The sequence below is a fragment of the Danio rerio genome, chromosome 17, assembly GCF_052040795.2.
Source record: "Danio rerio strain M-AB ecotype USA chromosome 17, GRCz13ab, whole genome shotgun sequence".
NCBI lineage: Eukaryota > Metazoa > Chordata > Actinopteri > Cypriniformes > Danionidae > Danio > Danio rerio.
The window spans coordinates 4,843,589-4,867,449 of NC_141037.1; the positions used below are offsets into that span (position 1 = coordinate 4,843,589).

Here is a 23,861-nt window from a genome sequence, read left to right on the forward strand (position 1 = left end):
ACAGTGCGTTACTATTATTGCATGACAAAAACTTTATGTTAGAAATGTTTTATGCACATTTGTGTTTGTGTGTACTTATATTACTAACATTGTAATCATTTGCTACACGGTACATTTTAATTTGATGATGTAAAACAACACAGCACAAACGGTATTGACAATTTAGATTTTTTTAAATTAAAATGATATTTTGGCATCAGTGTCGTTTTAATTATTTATTTGCTATACACTTATTTAATTCTTTTCACTTGACAACTGAAAACAAATGACAAATATTAAACCCTTATACTGTACACAGTTGAAGTCAGAATTATCAGCCCCCCTGTGTGTATATATATATATATATATACAACGTCGTCGTCGTTGGAGTAGAAGTATCAGATGTAGTAGATGTAGTAGTATTAGTAGTAGTAGTAGTAATAGTCATCGTCGTCGTTGGTGTAGTAGTATCAGAAGTAGTAGATGTAGTAGTAGTAGTAGTAGTAGTAGTAGTAGTAGTGGTGGTAGTAGTAGTCGTCGTCGTCGGTGTAGTAGTATCAGAAGTAGTAGATGTAGTAAATGTAGTAGTAGTCGTCGTTGGTGTAGTAGTATTAGTAATTTTCAGAAGTAGCTGGTGTAGTACTTGAAATTATTATTATTATTATTATTATTATTATTATTATTATTATTATTATTATTGTTGTTGTTGTTGTCAGTTATTATTACTGTTATCCTTTCTTTTTTTAGTGACATTATTACTATCATTACACTACTATCATTGCTGTCACTTTATACCACTGATTGATTTCTTTCTATCTGTTTTATTTATATCTGTTATTTGCTTCAATGAATGACTGGTATACATGTTGTTTGTGTATTAGCCCCCCCTGTGTATTAGTTTTTCTTTCTTAAATATTTCCCAAATTATGATTAACAGATTCTGGAAATTTTCACAGCATGTCTGATAATATTTTTTCTTCTGGAGAAAGTCTTATTTGTTTTATTTCGGCTAGAATGAAAGCAGTTTTTAATTTTTTAAACACCATTTTAACGACAAAATTATTAGCCCCTTTAAGTTAATTGTTTTTCTGATAGTCTACAGAACAAACCATCATTATACAATAACTTGCCTAATTACCCTAACCTGACTAGTTAAACTAATTAACCTAGTTAAGCCTTTAAATGTCACTTTAAGCTGTATAGAAGTGTCTTGAAAAATATCTAATCAAATATTATTTACTGTCATCATGGCAAATATAAAATAAATCAATTATTAGAAATGAGTTATTAAAACTATTATGTTAGAAATGTGGAAAAGAAATCTTCCTATAAAGAATTATATTCTTGCTAAGGGGAAGGGCTAAATAGCCCTTGAAATGGAGATTTTCCAGGACAACACTCGAAATCAAGAGGGACAAAAATTTCACAGAATACACCAGCTACAAAGACATAGCTGCACACGGAAGTCAGGATATGCATAAATTTGCATGGTTTGGCCTTATTAAGCATTTTTACAACAAACAAGCATATGTTTTAATACATTCATTACTATGTTCATGTTTCATTGTTATGTTTAAAAAAAAAACGATAAAAAAACTTGCTAAATTTAGTTATCTATATTCCATAATATAGGTTTGGGCAATAATATAGGCTTATAATATTGATAAATATTTTTTTATTAAAACTGCCTTTATTCTAGCCAAAATAAAACAAATAATACTTTCTCCAAATGATTTATAGGAAATACCATGTCACAAAATCTGCATTCTTATATCTGAGAAATATCGCTAAGTTACAAAGTATGCTGTCCATCTCAGATGCAGAAAAGCTAGTCCATGCTTTTATGACTTCTAGGCTGGATTACTGTAACGCGCTGTTTGCTGGCTGCCCAGCATCCTCTATAAACAAACTTCAATTAGTACAAAATGCAGCTGCCAGAGTTCTTACCAGGTCTAGAAAATATGATCATATCACCCCAATTTTATCCTCCTTACACTGGCTGCTTGTACAGTTTCGTATTGAATTTAAAATATTACTTCTCACCTATAAAGCTTTAAATAATCTAGCTCCTGTTTATCTAACCAACCTTCTGTCTCGCTACAATCCTACTCGCTCTTTAAGATCTCAAAACTCAGGGCTTCTGGTAGTACCTAGAATAGCAAAATCTAGTAAAGGAGGTCGAGCCTTCTCTTTCATGACTCCTACACTCTGGAATAGCCTTCCTGATAATGTCCGAGGCTCAGACACACTCTCCCAATTCAAAACTAGATTAAAGATCTATCTGTTTAGTAAAGCATACACTCAGTGCATCACCTAGATGGTTCCACACAGGCTTCTGCATCTTGCTTATATACACGATGAACAGCAGCTACGCTAATTATTCTCTTTATTCTCTATTTTCACCTGGGGATACTCATCCCGAGGTCCTCAGATTATGCAGAGTCACTGATTGGATCCAAGACCAGCGACGAGATGATCCCAAGGTTTCCATATCCGAGACCAGGCCATATCCTGAGCTGCTGCTGCGCTGATGGTCATGGGGAGTGGAGAACATGAGTCTGATTCCAGCGACGCTCCAGGGACAGACGAGTCTTCGCTGAGGCCAGCTTCCAGCCTCCACCACGGTGACTGAAGCTCTGCACAAGATTTTTGGCCAGCGGAGAAATTAAAATGGTCGTGCCCAACTGAGTCTGGTTCTCTCAAGGTTTTATTTCTTCACTCCTATCAGGTGAAGTTTTTTTTTCCTCTCCGCTGTCGCCACTGCCTCGCATCGATGAATTGGCTCTTCAGTGGTTGAACTCTCAGTAATGATTTTAAATCACACTGAACTGAGCTAAACTGAACTGAACTGAACTTAAACACTAAAAACTGAACTACACTGTTCCAGCTACTATGACCATTTTAATTTTCTGACTGCAAACACACACAGACACAAACACACTTACGAGTCCACGTGATTCTCAAAGGACAGAATGACAGGAAACGGAGATGTTTTAAATGCACAATCCGCTATGGCTTCAATCACTTCCTGCAAAACAACAGCGATTATTTCAATTAGTCTTAAAAATGCATTTGACTTATTTTATAAATTAAACAACATGAATTAGCTTTATTAACCTACTGATCAGTGAGTTATGCATTAAGAATAACCAATCATTTTGCAACATTTAGTAATCATAGTTCAACATTTACTCAAGCATTATAAAATCCAATTTTGTGCTTGTTGAGATTAGTTAATGCACAAAAACTAACAATGGACGACTTTGACAACCATGGTGAATAAATACTGTAAAATACTGTAATACAGGTATTATTTATTGTTTGTCTATGCTAGTAAATACATACTATTAAACCAAATTAATAAATAATTACTAACTAATGGAGAATTTAACTAATTGTAAAGTGTTACCAGAAAAAAGTGATTAAATAATAAATTAACACATACATAAATACAAAAATATAAATAAATAAATGAATAAAAAAATATATAATAAATAAATTAATTAATTAACAAATAATTAAATAATAAAAAATAACAATAAATAAATAATAAAAAACAACAATAAAAGAAAAAAATCTATAATAATAATAATAATAATAATTATTATAATAAACATAATAATAAACATAATAATAATAATAATAATAATAATAAATCAATAAATGAACAAATAAATAAATAAATAATAATAACAAAGAACACATAAATAACAATTATGATAATAATGAAAATGATAATAATAATGATATTAATAATAAACAATAATAATGAAATAAAAATAAATAAATAAATTATTAAATACCTAATAAAAAATAAATGAATAAATAAATAAATAATAATAACAATAATAATGATGTAATAATAATAATAATAATAATAATAATAATAATACAAATAATAATAATAATAATAATTATTATTATTATTATTATTATTATGATAATGATGATGACGATGACAATAATAATAATAATAATAATAATAATAAATAATGGAGTGACGCAGTGGCGGAATAGGTATTGCTGTTGCCTCACAGCAAGAAGGTCACTGGTTCGAGCCTCGAGCCTGTGTAGAGTTTGCATGTTCTCCCTGCATTCGCATGGTTTTTCTCCGGGTGTCCAAAGACATGCGGTACAGGTAAATTGGGTGGGCTAAATTGTCCATACTGCATGTATGTGTGCGAATGAGTGTGCATGGATGTTTCTCAGTGATGGGTTTCAGCTGGAGGGACATCCGCTGTGTAAAACATATGCTGGATAAGTTGGCGGTTCATTCTGCAGTGGCAACCCCGGATTAATAAAAGGACTAAGAAAATGAATGAATTAATGAATAAAAATAACTGTTAATAAACAAACAAATAAATAAATAAATAAATAAATAAATAAATAAATAAATAAATAAATAAATAAATAAATAAATAAATAGAAGCTGATTTCTGCAGGCATATTTTGTAAAGTCCTGTATATCAGACAGTGAATAAAACGACTCCCATGCACTTTGCAGTCATTGGTTATCCTTATAATAGAAACATTATAACTGGAGTGAAGCAGCACTTGACTGGAGCTCTGTGTCTGTCTGAGAGTGTGTGTGTATGTGTGTGTGGGCCTGCGGTTCACCTTGAAGGAGATCTCAGAGGTCATTGTGAAGCCGTGTGTGATGACGGGCTCCTCCTCCGCTGTCCGGCCCTTCCAGCAGTCCAGCTCCACACACCGACAGCCAGACAGAAGAGTCTGCCGGTACATCTCCACTGAAGAGTTCCCCGCTAACTGACCCGCTGGAGAGGAGAACACACACATTAGAGCAGAGCAACACACACACACATCTCTACCGAAGAGTTCCCAGCTAACTGACCCACTGAAGAGAACACAGACACACACACACACACAAACACACACACTCACTCACACACATTTAAATAAACTGTGTGAAAAACATATCCAAAGTGACACACATTGAGTACAAACATATTCCCTTGAAACTGAACCCAGATCCGTGGTGTTACTGTGTCATGCTCTACTATTGCAGCTCCTGGAAGCCTTATGATTATAATACTTTCTGATGCAACAGTCTTTCTCATGAAAAGTACATTAAAGTGAATGCAATAATAATAATAGCAATAATAATAATAATAATAATAATAATAATAATAATAATAATAATAATAATAGCAATAATAATAATAATATTAATAATAACAACAACAGTAATAATAATAATAATAATAGCAATAATAATAATTATGATAATAGCAATAATAACAATATTAATAAAAATAACAAAAATATAAATAATAATAACAATAGAAATAATAACAACAACAATAATAATAATAACAATAATAGCAATAATAATATTATAAATACTAATAATAACACCACCACCACCAACAACAACAAACAACAACAACAACAACAACAACAACAACAATAATAAAAAAGCAATAATAATAAAAATAATAGCTAATAATAGTAATAATAATAATAAAAACAACAACAACAATAATAGTAATAATAATAATAATAATAGCAATAATAATAATAATAATAACTAGAAGAAGAAGAAGAAGAAAAAGAAGAAGGTGATATTTGTGTCAGAAGTGCCTCCTCCAGATCTGGGTGCAGTGTGTTCTTCTCTGCTGGTGTGTTAGATCAGTGCATTAGCAGAACAATTACTGTAACTGCATTTCTAATGGATTTCCTCTTGGTTTCTGAGGTCTAGCTGAGTATGTGGTAGTTCTGAGTGTTGTGTGAACTAAAGCACTTTATTGTGAGTCGATTTGATAAGAACACTTATGTAAATGCAGTTATTCTGATAGGGCTTGAACAGCACTGATCTGACTGCAATTTATTCATCTCTGCAATTCTTTCAACGCTGATTAACACATACTCACCGGCCACTTTATTAGGTACACCTGTCCGACTGCTTGTTAACGCAAATTTCTAATCAGCCAATCACATGTCAGCAACTCAATGCATTTAGAAATGTAGGAATGGTCAAGATTAGAGATCTGCGTGGGACTAAATTTTAAATCCCGCTCCCGCCCGCACCCGCCAGGTTTTAGCCCGAACCCGACCGCTCCCGCTTATATTAAGAATTTGTAGTCCCGCTGCCCGACCCGCCCCGTTTTCTACCCGCCGCGCCCGATCCCGCTAAAGAGCGGGGGAGAACAAAACCGAAAATCACCAAGCTATACAGTCCAGATATAAACACACTCACACACACAGCACCAAGCACACACACAGACAAAGCTCTCTCTCTCTCATACGCGCGCACTAACACACACACAAACACACACACATAAGCACCAAGCACACACACAGGCAAAGCTCTCTCTCTCTCTCTCTCTCTCTCTCTCTCTCTCTTTCGCATAGCAATATCCGCGATATTGCTAGACAGCCCGCTCCCGTCCCAAATTAAACCTGTTACCGACCGCTCCCGCGATTTATTCGGAAATTTATGCAGACCTCTAGTCAAGATGATCTGCAGCAGTTCAAATTGAGCATCAGAATGGGCAAGAACATTGATTTAAGTGACTTTGAACATGGCATGGCTGCAAGACGGGCTGGTCTGAGTATTTCAGAAACTGCTGATCTACTGGGATTTTCACGCACAACCATCTCTAGGGTTTACAGAGAATGATCTGAAAAAGAGGAAATATCCAGTGAGCGGCAGTTCTGTGGACGCAAATTCCTTGTTGATGCCAGAGGTCAGAGAAAAATGGCCAGACTGGTTCCATCTGACAACAGTAACTCAAATAAGCACTCGTTACAACCGAGATATGCAGAAGAGCATTTCTGAACAGACAACATTTCCAATCTTGAGGCGGATGGGCTACAGCAGCAGATAACCACACCGGGTGCCGATCCTGTCAGCTAAGAACAGGAAACTGAGGCTACAATTCACACAGGCTCACCAAAACTGGACAATAGAAGATTGGACAAACGTTGCCTGCTCTGATGAGTCTCACTTTCTGCTGCCACATTCAGATGATCGTGTCAGAATTTGGCATCAACAGCATGAAAGCATGAGTCCATTCTGTCTTTTATCAACGGTTCAGGCTGGTGGTGGTGGTGTAAGGGTGTGGAGGATATTTTCTTGGCACACTTCGGGCCCATTAGTTCCAACTGAGCATGGTGTCAACGCCACAGCCTGCATGAGTATTGTTGCTGACCATGTCCCTCCCTTTATGACCACAGCCACTCCATCTTCTGATGGCTACTTCCAGCAGGATAATGCACCATGTCATAAAGCGTGACTCATCTCAGACTGGTTTCTTGAACATGACAATGAGTTCACTGTACTCAAATGGCCTCTACAGTCACCAGATCTCAATCCATTTGCATCATGCATGTGCAGCAAAAAAAATCTCTAAGGAAATTTTCCAGTACCTTGTTGAATCTACACCACGGAGGATTACAGCAGTTCTGAAGGCAAAAGGGGGTCCAACCCGATACTAGTAAGGTGTACCTAATAAAGTGGCCGGTGAGTGTATTTTGTACAGTACAAAAGTCAAATAGATGTACATGTGTGTGTGTGTGTGTGCATGTGTGTGGGTGCATTTTTACTGTAACTGTGAGCTATGTGTGTGTTTGTGTACATGTTTTGGTGACATATCAGGACACAAATCAGTATAATGACATAGGTATGACACAGGGGATGTCCTCATTTTTCTTAAAGCTTATAAATCACAAAGAATGAGTTTTTTTTTTTAAGAACGTAAACCTGCACAGTTTCCTGTGAGGGTCTGGGTTTAGAGGTAGGGTGGGATTAGGGCAGGGGTGGGCAGTCCTGGAAGGCTAGTGTCCTGCACAGTTTAGCTCCAACTCTACTCAAACACACCTGCTTATAGATTTCTACACATCATGAAGATACTAATTAGATTGTGTGTTTTAGACTGTGTGTATAGATGTGTTTGATTAGTGTTGGAGCTAAACTATGCAGGATATCGGCCCTCCAGGATCAAGTTTGCCCACCCCTGGGTTAGGGCAATGCAAAATACAGTTTGTATTGTAAAAACAGTGGAAACTTCTGTAATGTCCCCACAATTCACAAAAACAAGCATGCGTGTGTGTTTGCTGTACCTGTGAGGTATGTGTTGTGGGATGAGTTGATGAAGTACTGAGACAGAGGGTATGTCATGTCTTCACTCTGGTCCAGTTTTTCTGGAGGGATGACGCTGTTGTCTTCGCTGATCAGGTATCTGGAGAAGCCCTCCACTGAGATCTGCCCTGTGACACAAACCACACACATACAAACAGGAAAAACACCTTCGGTCACCACACTTTCAGACTTTTCAGAACTAATTTTGCTCACATAATGTGTTCAAGTCAGTTTGATTTTTGTGAATATATGATTTTGGAAGATGTGTGTTTGTATTGTTTATGTGGATGTGCGCTGTGTTTGGAAAGACGCTCTATAAATACAAATACTTCTTTATTTTTCATCTTCTTTTTTTATTTATTTTTTAATTTTATTTATTTTATTTATTCTTGGCGAGGCAGTGGCGCAGTGGGTAGCACGTTCGCCTCACAGCAAGAAGGTTGCTGGGTCGCTGGTTCTAACCTCGGCTCAGTTGGTGTTTCTGTGTGGAGTTTGCATGTTCTCCCTGCGTTCACGTGAGTTTCCTCCGGGTGCTCCGGTTTCCCCCACAGTCCAAAGACATGTGGTACAGGTGAATTGGGTAGGCTAAATTGTCTGTGGTGTATGAGTGTGTATGTGTGGATGTTTCCCAGAGATGGGTTGTGGCTGGAAGGGCATCCGCAGCGTAAAAACTTTCTGGATAAGTTGGCGGTTCATTTCGCTGTGGCCACCCCGGATTAATAAAGTCACTAAGCCGACAAGAAAATAAATGAATGAATGAATGTATATGCTTTCCTATAGATCTCCATCAGTACTCAGCGGTGTATATCTGCCCTCAGAACATTAGCACTTCTCTTTCTCTCTTTTGCACCCAAAGTAACAACTTGTCTGATGGAGTAAATTAGCGGTGAGGCTGCAAACAGACTTCAAATTAAAGCTGAAGATCAGTGTTACCTAAACAGCAGAGAAGCTGGATGGGAAGACACTCGGGATTCGCGTCCCCTGCCACTAATTCTCACCAGCAGTTTACATTAATTAAACTCCTTCTCCGCAGAGCTCTAGAGGTAATTAACCGTGGCCCTTTTTATGGTAGGAAAGGCTCCGCTGAAATGTTTCCAGTCATGCTTTCTGTCACTCTTTACGGCAAACAGCCTTTGATTTGCGCACCGAAATAAACACCAGCCACCTTGCTGTCGCGAAAAGGGGAGTCAAATGGCTTTTAAAGACTACAATTACCGCTTGCACTGCTGAAATTCACCAATTTTCCTGTCGAGTTAAATGGAGAATGAAAAAACGGGAATCAGATAAGATGGGGATTGTATCTGATTCCACAGTCCTGCTTTTTAAAGATTTAAAATAAACTTTTCTTGTCTCTAGAGCAGGGGTGAGCAAACTTATTGAATGGAGGGCCAAGAACCAAATATGATTGAGAGCTGTGGGCTGAAGATACAGTGGGGGGAAAAAGTATTGAACACACTGTAATGTTTTTTTCCTGGAAATAATATTTCTAAAGAACCAGGGGGGACCAAGTCAGAGCACTTACTCTGCGCTGGTTGGAAAAATTCCACAATGAACTAAAACAATCCATTACAATTGGCTAAAGATTGGCAATCAAAATTCGGGACATTGCAACCTGCAAAACCTGGGATGTTTAATAATGATAATAATAATAATAATAACAATAATAATAATAATAATAATAATAATAACAACAACAACAACAACAACAACAATAATAATAATAATAATTACAACAATAATAATAACAACAACAACAACAACAACAACAACAATAATAATAATAATAATTACAATAATAATAACAACAACAACAATAATAATAATAGTAATAATAATAATTACAATAATAATAACAACAACAACAACAATAATAATAATAATAATAATAACAACAACAACAACAACAATAATAATAATAACAATATTAATAACAATAATAATAACAGCAACAATTACAATAACAACAACAATAATAATAATAATAATAATAATAATAATAACAATAAAAATAACAACAACAACAATAATAATAATAATAATAATAATAATAATAATAATAATAATAATAATAATAACAATAATAATACTAATAATAATAATATAACAATAACAATAATAACAATGATAATAATAATAATAATAATAATAATAACAATAACAATAACAATAATAACAATAACAATAATAATAATAATAATAATAATAATAATATTTCTAAAGAAGCTGTTGACATGGAATTGAACCAGATTTAGGTAAAAACCATAAACAATACAAACAGAACTAAAACAACAACAACAAAACATCTGAAAAGTGTGTAATAACAGCGGAACAACACAATGAGAAAATGCTGAACTACTGAAATGTATTTAATACTTTCTATAAAAGACTTTTATTGTGATTGCAGCTTAAAAACACGTCTCATTTGGAGAATGAAGACATGAGCATTGCTCAGTTGTGAGTTTCTCAAAGAATTCAACAGTGTCAAAATCTTGATGGTTCTGTGGGTCTCGTCTATCAAATCTGAGCTTTATTTTGTATTTTCTATATTGGATTCAGGTCAGGTGACTGGCTGGGCCATTCTACAGCTTGGTTTTCCTTCTCTGAAAGCATCTGAGAGTTTGCTTGGCTGTGTTTTGTAAGAATTTGTAGATATTTTGACTACGTGTGCAGAGTCACACTGAGGAAGGCTTTGTGCCGAAACGTCTGTTTGTCTGTTATCACCCGTAAAATGTAAGAAAATGTAAAAGTAAAAACAGTATGAAGCAATTGAGTGCGAATCATTACCTTCTTTTGAATATTAGATATTTTGACTAGAAATGAGACAAAAACTTTAAGTAAGAAAAGCATTTTTGTACTGTAAATAAACTTTGACTGCAAGCATATATTATTAAAGATGATTACCATGAAAATATTTATCAACTTACTTTATTTATATATATAAACACACACACACACACACACACACACACACGTGCGCGCGCGCGCACACACACACACACTATAATGCTTATTCCAAAATATTTCACTTTACTATAAATGACTATAGTATTTAAAATGTGTAACACCTGGTTTTATTGGATTTTTTGTTTTAGCTGTTATTTACTATAATGCATGGGTGGGCAAACTCGGCCCTGGAGGGCCGGTGTCCTGCACAGTTTACGTCCAACTCTAATCAAACACACCTGCTTATATATTTCTAGTGATCTTGAAGACACTAATTGACATGTTCAGGTGTTTTTACTATGCAGGACACCAGCCCTCCAGGACCGAGTTTGCCCACCCCTGCTATAATGTGTTTCTGTTTAGTACAGGATATTATTTACAGTAAATAACTGAACTGAACTATTATGCCTCACGTTTCGTTGACAGTTTTATTGATCACTAAGATATGATTGACTTGGATTTAAGTTATAATAGATTAGATGTCGCTAAGCTACTTTGGCCATGTGGCTTTTAGCTTAGCTTGCTACATTATCCAGGGGGTAGCTTTTAATGTAGTTAAGCTACATTTTAAGTAGAGTAGGTAATAGCTTAGCTCACTACATTTTTCAAGTAGCTTGCCCAACACTGCCGGTGCTATAAAATCAAGCTGCTGCAGCTGACGCTATTGCTGTGTTGTTAATCTAATGTAAACCCACCAATCAAAAAATATAAGGCTGATGGCTTTTTATGTGCACGCTGTTGCTTTTTATCTAAATGTTAACTACTATTTTTATGTCATGGATATACTATGGTAACTCTGATAGTTCAATAACATCTATTTGACTTTTGGAAATCACCAAGCGACCCCCTGTCCCAACCCCCACTTTGGGAACTACTGCATTAACTAATGCTAACAAGCACAACTTTGGATTTTATTAATGCATTAGTACATGTTAACCAGTTAAACTCTGCTGTTGTTTTGGGATTTTTGCCTGGATTTTGCCTACCCAAATTTAAAAGCTTCCCAAATCCACATGCAGAGGTGAAAACCCTTTGAATTTTCATAAAACACAATTGAAAGTGTTTAAAATATCTGTATATGTTGTCTGTGTTTTAATAAACACCTAAAATAGAGGCGCTTTTTATATATATATTTTTTTATAAACTCAAATTTAAAAGTGTACCTTTTAGGTTCTGTGTGGTCTATTGTGCTGTAATTAATGTTGGTGGTTCCTGCACATGTCTGTAATCATTGGAAATAATAAAAATGTCTCCACCATAATCTATGCAAAAGTTATTCCAACTGATGAGAGGTGCTGTACAAGCCACAGGGAGCGATCATTGTTTTCATATTTCACTATTCTTTTGTTTGATCAAACATAATTCACTGTGTTTGGACCACGTCAGACATATAAAAGGATTACTTATGCACATCAGCTCAAAAACAGAGGAGAAAGGGCCCTGAAGCGCACAGCATAAGGTAAGAGATGACAACTGTCTGTGCTATCTGGGGCTGCTTATTGATCATAAATGTATTGTTTTCACTTCTGCGTCATGGAAACACAGCGACTGTTTGATATGTGAATATAATTCAGTAAAAAGAATGCTAGAACCGTATGAGCACCGGCAAGAGCTTTCATTTGAGTAATAACTTGTACATGTGTCATATAAGAACCATATGAGAATGAACCAATGTAAAATACCCAGCTCGAGCATTCAAAATACTGTGTATTTAAGTGTAAATAACTTTTGTACAGTAGGATAAAAAACAAAGTGATGCATATGTGCATAAAATATAGATTCTACACTTTTAAACGAAACCACTTAAGGGGGTCTGGTGCAATGCTAGCCCTTTAAATCTTAAAGCGAAAGTCGGTACCGTGTCCGCGGAGTTGAACTGGTTAAACTCTGATAATTAAATACTTTACAAGATTATTGATACTTAGTTAATGTTAGTAAATACATTAACTAATAAACCAATAAAGTGTTACCATTTAAAATATTTGAATACTCCCAGCTAAAACCAGTGAACCATCCTTAAGCTGTGTGTTTTATTTCGTTTCAATGTTTTCAATCTCCTGCATGTACTGACAATCACACACTGAATTACACTCAGCGTCCACAGTATCCATTTACCAACCAATTGTTCCTCCAAATCTCCAATCAATCCTATGCAAATACACGTGAGTGGTGTGTGTGTCTAGTGTGGGCGTTCGACTGTCTCCAGCCTGTCTTGAAGATTGCGCTGAGAAAATAGAGTCGCTAATCTGTGTGACAGCAAGGTGTCACGCTAGCACCGCACGAGAAGCCAATAATCGGCCTCATCTATCGCCATCGGGACTCGATGTGCCTGATAATCAATCAGCTGTCAGCGGCTAACGGCCTCCCGCGCATTATCATCACTGACCTGATCTCCAGTTTGCCCGTGGAGCCTTGTGCTTTGAGAGATATAAATAAACCGGCTCGACTGCAGCAGCAGCAGCCCGCCAGTTATTGTTGCTATGGTAATGAAACTAAGAGGAATCTGGAGAATCGTATGGAGGTTTTGTTTCCTTCCCAGAAGGAATAAGCATTAGAACGCTTAAAGGTTTGGCTCTAAATGCTAGTGCACTATATTTGAGTCCTATATAGGCAGCTGACTTCCGAGGTAACTTTTAAAAGCACTTATAAAAGCTTTTAAAAGAAGTATAATAAGCATGTTAAAGTGAATTAAACTGGTGGCACGGTTGGGCTAGTTGTGATTTCTGTGTGGAGTTTGCATGTTCTCCCAGTTGGAATCAATTGGCTGTAGTGTATGAGTGTGCATGAATGTCACAGTGATTGGGTGTTTCCCAGTACTGGGTTGCGGCTGAAAGGGCATTCGCTGTGTAAAACACATACTAGAATAATAGGCAGTTCATTCCGCTGTGGAGACCTCTTAAATAGAGTCCTATATAGGCAGCTGACTTCCGAGGTAACTTTTAAAAACACTTATAAAAGCTTTTAAAAGAAGTATAATAAGCATGTTAAAGTGAATTAAACTGGTGGCACGGTTGGGCTAGTTGTGATTTCTGTGTGGAGTTTGCATGTTCTCCCAGTTGGAATCAATTGGCTGTAGTGTATGAGTGTGCATGAATGTCACAGTGATTGGGTGTTTCCCAGTACTGGGTTGCGGCTGAAAGGGCATTCGCTGTGTAAAACACATACTAGAATAATAGGCAGTTCATTCCGCTGTGGAGACCTCTTAAATAGAGTCCTATATAGGCAGCTGACTTCCGAGGTAACTTTTAAAAACACTTATAAAAGCTTTTAAAAGAAGTATAATAAGCATGTTAATGTGAATTAAACTGGTGGCACGGTTGCAACCCGGGCTCATTGTGGAAACGTAGCCCCGCGGACGTTTCTGCGGACCGCAATTTACGTCCCGGGAGGTACGTATTCGAGCGTTTTTTTGTTTTCGCGGATCCGCGAGAGGCCGCTGTGCATGCTTTTTCGCGTCTCGGGCGGGCGCCTCTCGGGAGCGCTCGGCGTTCGCACCCGCGCCGTTCTCGCGCGAATAGCCGCCAGATCGAGAAAAAAAAAAAAAAAGCAAAAGCCCTCGTCTTCGATTTCGACCGGGTTTTCAGATCCCGCCGCGTTCTCGCCCTTATTTTCCGGATTCCGTTTTTCGTCTTACCTGATTTCCGGAACCCGCCATTTCCCGGACTCGATCCCGGTCGTCGTCCACCGCGGCCGGCTCCGGCTCGTCCTCCTCCTCCGGGGCCTCCGCTCCGCCGACGCAACGCTGTGAGCTAGGCGGACAAACTGATTGCGTCGGGAAAGCCCTCCACTTGGAGGTGAGCCGTCGGCCGGCGATCGCGAAAAGGAGGGGCGGAGCGGCGCCACACCGCCCCGCAGCGTTCGCTCGAAAAAAACCAAACGCGCCCTTTACGTACCTCCGGCCACGTAAATCGCGGTCTCCAGAAACGTCCGCGGGGCTACGTTTCCAGAATGAGCTCGGGTTGCACGGTTGTTAGCACTGTCGACTCACAGCAAGAAGGTTTCTGGTTTGAGCCCTGGTTGGGCTAGTTGGGATTTCTGTGTGGAGTTTGCATGTTCTCCCTGTGTTGACGTAGGTTGAAAACAATTGGCTGTAGTGTATGTGTGTGTATGAATGTCATTGTGTATGGGTGTTTCCCAGTAGTGGGTTGCGGCTGAAAGGGCATCAGCTGTGTAAAACATATGCTAGAATAATAGGCAGTTCATGCCGCTGTGGAGACTTCTAAAATAGAGTCCTATATAGGCAGCTGACTTCCGAGGTAACTTTTAAAAGCACTTATAAAAGATTTTAAAAGAAGTCTAATAATCATGATAAAGTGAATTTAACTGGTGGCACGGTTGTGAGCACTGTCGACTCATAGCAAGAAGGTTGCTGGTTTGAGCCCCGGTTGGGCTAGTTGGGATTTCTGTGTGGAGTTTGCATGTTCTCCCTGTGTTGACGTGGGTTGGAAACAATTGGCTGTAGTGTATGTGTGTGTATGAATGTCATTGTGTATGAGTGTTTACCAGTAATGGGTTGCGGCTGAAAGGGCATCAGCTGTGTAAAACATATGCTAGAATAATAGGCAGTTCATGCCAGTGTGGAGACTTCTAAAATAGAGTCCTATATAGGCAGCTGACTTCCGAGGTAACTTTTAAAAGCACTTGTAAAAGATTTTAAAAGAAGTATAATAAGCATGTTAAAGTAAATTAAACTGGTGGTACGGTGGCTCAGTAGTTAGCACTTTCGCCTCACAGCAAGAAGGTTGCTGGTTTGAGTCCCAGTTGGGGCTAGTTGTGATTTCTGTGTGGAGTTTGCATGTTCTCCCTGTGTTGGTGTGGGTTGGATTAAATTGGCTGTAGTGTATGTGTGTGTATGAATGTCACAGTGTATGGGTGTTTCCCAGTAGCGGGTTGTGGCTGAAAGGGCATTCGCTGTGTAAAACACATGCTAGAATAATTGGCAGTTCATTCCGCTGTCGAGATCTCTAAAATAGAGACTAAGCCAAAGGAAAATGAATGAAAAAAGAGAATGAAACTATTTTTATCCATGTTTTTCAAACAAACTGAACTAATTATAGGTAAATTCAAAGATGCATTTAGTTTTTTATGAATCATTAGTATATTAATAGCATATTAATACATTAAATATTAGTATATTAATAAGTATGTTCATATTAGAACACTAATTTTCAAATTATGTTCCACGATTGGCCAGCCCAGTCACCAGACATAAACATTATTGAGCATGTCTGGGGTAAAATGAAGGAGGAGGCCTTGAAGATCAATCTAAAGATGAACTCTGTGAGTCCTGCAAGAACGCTTTCTTTGCCATTCCAGATGTATTTATTAATCAGTGATTTGAGTCATTGCAGAGATGTATGGATGCAGTCCCCCAAGCTCATCAATATTTATTCTGTTTCCACTGCAGCATGACTTTATATTCTATACTGGACAGACCTTACTGTCCTAATTAAATAATTTAAAATCAAGACATGATCATATTTTATTTAGGTAAAATAGGCATAATCTAGAGGCCTTTGCCTTTCATATAAGCCACTTCTGATACCAAATGATCAACTAGAAGTCAACCTATTATTTGTTGTTCCTAAAACTTGGATAGGCGACAAGAGTTTTGTCAGTTAGTGTATATCAACAAGGTAATTATAGTTAAGTGAACACAAAAATTGTATTAATGTTTATATATATAAACATATATATATATATATATATATATATATATATATATATATATATATATATATATATATATATATATATATATATATATATACACTTCCCTGCCTTTCTGCCTCCTTTATAAGTAACTTTTTGCATATTTTGAGATATTTCAAAAGTATAACAAGCATGTTTCATTCAATTAAACAACTTTAATCTACATTATCATAAAAATCCTATTAAAAATAAATGTAAAATCAAACTATTTTTGTCAATCCCTTACCGTTTTGAATAAATTATATTAGTATATGTACATATTATTAATATATACACATATAAGTATGTACATATTAGTACAATGATATACAAACTATGCACAAATAACTAACAATAAAATCATTTTAAAATATTGCACAAATTATAATTCATTTATTTTTATTTGGCTTAGTCCCTTTATTCATCATAGGTCATCACAGCGGAATGAACCGCCAACTATTGCACCATACGTTTTACGCAACAGATGATTTTCCAGCTGCAAGCCAGAACTGGGAAACACCCGTACACTCTCATTCACACACATACATGTACACTGTGGTCAATTTCGTTAATCAATTGCCCTATAGTGCATGTGTTTGGACTGTGGCCCAGTGGACTGCGCCAACACAGGGAAAACATGCAAACTCCACATAGAAATGTCAACTGACTCAGCCGGGACTCGAACCAGTGACCTTCCTGCTTTGAGGCAGCAGTACTAATCACTGAGCCACCGCGTTGCCCAAATTATAATGTGCTATTTTAGCCGTGTGATTCTATATTTTAACAAATTATTTGAATCAGTTTGTTATTTAATTGTTTATTTGTTTTTTATTACTTATTTTAGAACTGAAATCAAATTTAAAATAATATTATATTATAATATTTTTATTAGGCTGTGGGGCAACGCAGTGGCGCAGTAGGTAGTGCTGTTGCCTCACAGCAAGAAGGTCGCTGGTGACTCACAGCAAGAAGGTTTGCATGTTCTCCCTGCATTTCTAGTGGGTTTTCATCCGGGTGCTCCGGTTCCCCGGATTAATAAAGGGACTAAGCCAAAAAGAATGAATGAATATTAGGATGCATTTTACACAAATATTTCTATTTTAGTGTATATCTTGTCATTTTTTATGAATTATTTTAGACATATTTTTATATATTTCTATATTTTTAGAAATTTTATAAATGTTTTTATTTTACTGTATGCAAAATGTATAGATTTATTTATTTTTCATGTAATTTTAATTTAGCTTTTTAATACAGCTTCACCATATCCATCATTATGCCCCAGCTGCTCAGAACCATTGATTGTCTTAAATGCCCAGTTGCTATGGAAATGCTCATATCAGATCAACTTTACAGAAAAATCAGGCACTTCTGAGAATTATGCTCATGAATGTTTAATAATTAGGCCTGGAAACATTGTTACAGCGGCTAAATATAAAAGTGTGTATTTATATCCTGTCGTTTCATCATTTGTTTATGACCGTTTCCTCCTCCGGGCAGGTTTTTAGTGTGTGTTTGGTTTCTGTCAGCCAATCAGCACACGACATCATGAATATTAATTAGATGTGATATTCTTTAACTGATTTGCTAAAGCAGGTGTGAAGTGAAAAAATGATATATATTTTACCCAACATTTTAGATTAGTGTGTGTTTTCATGCTTTAAAATCTTCACTTCTCAGATTTATCAGCTGCCTGGTCATTTCACGAAACAAATATGTTAATAAAAAGTATTTTATTTTTAGTTAATTTAAGTACATTATTTATATGAATATATTTATATAGCATATAGTTAATATAAAAAAAAACTTGTTGATTTAGCATTGAGATACTACATTTTAACAGATAATTAGAAAATGTTCTGGTTTAATTTTAACCAATTAAATTTTTATATTATTGATTTAATTTTATTAGTTATTTTTAAGTTAGTTTAGTATTGAGATTTATTTGACAACAATACTTAAAATCAGATTATATTTAATATTTTTATTGACTTTTTTATTTGGTATATATATATATATATATATATATATATATATATATATATATATATATATATATATATATATATATATTAGGGGTGTGAATCTACACTGGTCTCAGTTCGGTTACGAATATCATGCCATCGATTCGGTTCAATTCGATATCTCGGTGCATCACGGTGCATTGACGATGCTTTACATACATATTTAAAAAAAAAAAAAAAAAAAAAATATATATATATATATATATATATATATATATATGTGTGTGTGTGTGTGTGTGTGTGTGTGTGTGTGTATATAAATATATACATGTATACACACACACACACACACACACACACATATATATATATATATATATATATATATATATATATATATATATATATATACATACAGTTCAAGTCAGAATTATTAGCCCCTTTTCCAGTTTTTTTTTTGCTCTTTTAAATATTTCCCAAATATAGAGCAAGGAAGTTTTTACAGTATGTCTCATGATATATATTTTTTTCATCTGGAGAAAGTCTTATTTTGTTTTATTTCGGATAGTATAAAAGCAGTTTTAAATGGTTTAAAAACCATTTTAAGGTCAAAATTATTAGCCCCTTTAAGCTATATTTGTTTTTAATAGTCTACAGAACAAACCATCATTATACAACAATTTGTCTAATTACCCTAACCTGCCTAGTTAACCCAATTAACCTAGTTAAGCCTTTAAATGTCACTTTAAGCTGTATAGAAGTGTCTTGAAAAATATCTAGTCAAATATTATTTACTGTCATCATGGCAAAGATTAAGTAAATCAGTGACTAGAAATGAGATATTAAAACTATTATGAGCAGAAATGTGTTTAGAATTACTTTATAAGGTACACCTGTCCAACTGCTCGTTAACGCAAATTTCTAATCAGCCAATCACATGCATTTAGGCATGTAGACATGGTCAAGACGATCTGCTGCAGTTCAAAGTGAGCATCAGAATGGGGAAGAAAGGGGACTTTGAAAGTGGCATGATTGTTGGTGTCAGACGGGCTGGTCTGAGTATTTTCACAAACTGCTGATCTACTGGGATTTTCATGCACAACCATCTCTAGGGTTTACAGAGAATGGTCAGAAAAAGAGAAAATATCCAGTGAGCGGCAGTTCTGTGGACGCAAATGCCTTGTTGATGCCAGAGGGCAATAGTAACTCAAATAAGCAATCGTTACAACCGAGATATGCAGAAGAGCATCTCTGAACACGTCCAACCTTGATGCAGATGGGCTACAGCAGCAGAAGACCACACCGGGTGCCGCTCCTGTCAGCTAAGAACAGGAAACTGAGGCTACAATTCACACAGACTCACCAAAACTGGACAATAGAAGATTGGAGAAACGTTGCCTGCTCTGATGAGTCTCCATTCCTGCTGCCACATTCAGATGGTCGGTCAGAGTTTAAAATAGAAACATGAGAGCATGAATCCATTCTGCCTTGTATCAACAGTTCAGGCTGGTGGTGGTGGTGTAATGGTGTGAGGGATATTTTCTTGGCACACTTTGAGCCCATTAGTACTAATTGAGCTTCGTGTCAACGCCACAGCCTACCTGAGTATTGTTGCTGACCATGTCCATCCCTTTATGACCACAGTGTACTCCTCTTCTGATGGCTACTTCCAGCAGGATAATGCACCATGTCATAAAGCGTGACTCATCTCAGACTGGTTTCTTGAACATGACAATGAGTTCACTGTACTCAAATGGCCTCCACAGTCACCAGTTCTCAATCCAATAGAGCACCTTTGGGATGTGGTGGAACGGGAGATTGTTTTTTTCTTAAGGGGAGGAGCTAATCGATATGACCAAACAAAACATTTCACAGCTCTTCACAGCCCCATTAATACTGACGAGATTTGTTTAGGAGTGTGTTTTCAGTGTGTGATGTGTCTGTCAATCATCAGGTCTGCTGTAGAAACTAATGAGGGATTAGATGCGGTATTATTACACTGACAGAAACAGATTAAACCACTCTGACAACCTGCACTCAGATAAATGCAGCTCCTCACAGGACCTTAATGAAACCACCAACACCATCATCATCATCAAGGATAAGCTATTACACAGAGCTGTCTATCAGCGATCGATGAATAAACCGCTCATTCTGCAAAGCATGATGGGTTGCAGACAAACACAATCAATAGTCTGAGCCGCCGGATTAACAGATTCCCTCAGAAAGTTCAACAAAGATGAAAACTGTGACACATTTAATGACCTCTGATCTGATCAGCCCCTAAAGTGGTGATGAATGTATTGAAATGTATTATTAATTTCAGTCTTATTCACTTACTCATGTCTAAATCGTAAGTGGTACCCAAAATGTAATAAAAACACCTCAACAACAAACAGTACAGCTCATAAGAAACATTAAAAGGCAAAAAACAATACAACACAATGTTCTGTAGTCAGATGCTGCACATACAACTTAAATACTGACCAATTACTGTATGTCCCTTTGCACAAGATTTTGATAATAATTTTTTAGAGGGAGCAAAATTGCATAACCCTTCTAGAAAAAATATATATAATATAATAATACACCCAAAAATATTTATTTATTTAGTATTTGATTTATTTATTTAGTATTATTTTCGTTTATTTAGTATTAATTGTATTTATTTATTTATTTAGTTAGTTAGTTAGTGCTTTATTTAAATTAAATTAAATTAAATTAAATTAAATTAAATTAAATTAAATTAAATTAAATTAAATTAAATTAAATTAAATTAAATTAAATTAAATTAAATTTGTTTTCTTTTCTCCTTAGCCCCTTTATTAATCCGGGGATTGCCAAAGCGGAATGAACCGCCAACTTATCAAGCATATGTTTTTTTCTTCCAGCTGCAACCCATCTCTGGAAAACATCCATACACACTCACACGCCTAGTACAATAATACACCAAAACGTTTTTATTTATTTAGCATTTATTGATTTATTTATTTAGAATAATTTTTCTTTATTTAGTATTAATTGTATTTATTTATTTAGTTAATTATTTAGTTAGTTAGATAGTGTTTTAATTTAATTTAATTTAATTTAATTTAATTTAATTTAATTTAATTTAATTTAATTTAATTTAATTTAATTTAATTTAATTTAATTTAATTTAATTTAATTTAATTTAATCTTTTCGGCTTAGTCCCTTTATTAATCAGGGGTCGCCACAGTGGAATGAACCACCAACTTATCAAGCCTTGGTTTTAAACTGCAGATGCCATTCCAGCTGCAACCCATCTCTGGGAAACATCCAAACACACTCATACACTACGGACAATTTAGGCTACCCAATTCCCCTGTACCGCATGTCTTTGGACTGTGGGGGAAACCGGAGCACTCGAAGGAAACTCACACGAACGCATGGAGAACATGCAAACTCCACACAGAAATGCCAACTGACCCAGCAGAGGCTCGAGCCAGCGACCTTCTTGCTGTGAGGCGACAGCACTACCTACTGCGCCACCGCGTTGCCTGTATATAATTTAATTTTAGTTTATTTAGTTTATATAGGTCTTTTCTCTGACCAAACAAATATGTAAAAAATCTTTATTTATTTTATTTTATTTTATTTTATTTTATTTTATTTTATTTTATTTTATTTTATTTTATTTTATTTTATTTTATTTTATTTTATTTTATTTGAGGGGACAAAATTACATAGCCCTAATAAAAATACAGCAAATTTCCATTTATATATTCATTCCATTTCCTTTGGCTTACTCCCTTATTTATCAAAGGTCGCCCCAGCGGATTAAACCACCAACTATTCCAGCATATGTTTTACATAGCGGGTGACCTTCCAGCCACAAACTAGTACTCGGAAACACCCATACACACTCATTCACTCATACACTGCGGCCAATTTAGATTATTCAATTCACCTATAGAACATGTGTTTGGACTGTGGGGGAAACTGGAGCACCCGGAGGAAACCCACGCCAACACGGAGAGAACATACAAACTCCACACAGATATGCCAACTGACCCAGCAGAGACTCGAACCAGTGACCTTCTTGCTGTGAGGTGACAGTGTAACACCACTGAGCCACCCCACATGAGCTATATAGATGTGTATAAATCCAACAGTGTGGAGTGAGCGAGTGTGTGTGATGAGTGTGTGTCTGAGCTTCACCTTTCTGAATGAACTCGGCGTTGGGCTCAAACTTCTCCATCAGGGCGTGTGTTTGGTCGGGCTTCAGCGGCGGGTACAGGATCTCATTCAGACGAGGGTCTCGCTGCTTATTATTGATGAACTCAGTCATCTGCTCCATGCTCAGATAGTTTCTGCTCTTCGCTCCACTGCAAACACACACACACACACACACACGCACGCACACACACACACACACACACACACACACACAAACACACACACACACAATGATACGTACACACACACACAATGACTTTGAGCAAGGTGGAGTGTTTTGAAAGGAATGTCACGGTTATGATCAGTGCTAATTATTTTCTCCTTTTTAATTGCAGCTCCCTAAACTTCAGCATAATCAACAAACACAGCTTGTTAATATCTTTACAAAATGACTTGAAGGCATGATTACGTTTGCGTGCAAAATAGATTCATACATACATTAACCTTTACAAATAAATTAAAAGAAATGTGGAAAATAAAAAAAGTAAACAAATGTAAAAATAAAAAGATAGCAGACAAAGGAGAGATTAAAAATTATATTAATAAACAATAATAAAATAATAGATTAATAGTTATGTTTAAAAATAGAAAGACTTATCAAAAAAATAATAATAAAAAGGTAAATTAAAAATTGTTTAAAAAATTAAACAGATAAAATGAAAAACAGATAATAAACAATGAATAGAGCGATATAAAAAATGTATTAATAAAAATATTTGATAAAATATGAACATATTAAAAACTATATAGAAAAATAAAAATAATAAAAATGAATTAATTAAATAAAAAATAAACCTATAAAGTAAAATATAAAATCTGATTGATAGATAAGCAATAGATAAATAGATAAGTAAATAAAATCAATGCAAAATTAAATAAATGTATAAACAGACAAGTAATGCATAAAATAAATGCATGAATGAAATAAATAAATTATAAATAAAAAAATTGTACATATAAATGCAAATGAAATACATAAAAAAAC

General features: G+C 35.7%; 1 protein-coding gene across 1 annotated transcript in view; it reads right to left on the minus strand.

The window, feature by feature from the left end:
* The window catches only part of plcb1 (phospholipase C beta 1), a 169,557-nt gene that overhangs the window by 55,048 nt on the left and 90,648 nt on the right, over window positions 1-23,861 (minus strand). The window contains exons 9-12 of the mRNA XM_087289851.1: window positions 22,859-23,025; window positions 8,062-8,208; window positions 4,597-4,754; window positions 2,925-3,007 (exon numbers count right to left, since the gene is read on the minus strand). Of these exons, the coding sequence (XP_087145977.1) occupies window positions 2,925-3,007; window positions 4,597-4,754; window positions 8,062-8,208; window positions 22,859-23,025 (555 nt within the window). The remainder of the gene's footprint in view (window positions 1-2,924; window positions 3,008-4,596; window positions 4,755-8,061; window positions 8,209-22,858; window positions 23,026-23,861) is intronic.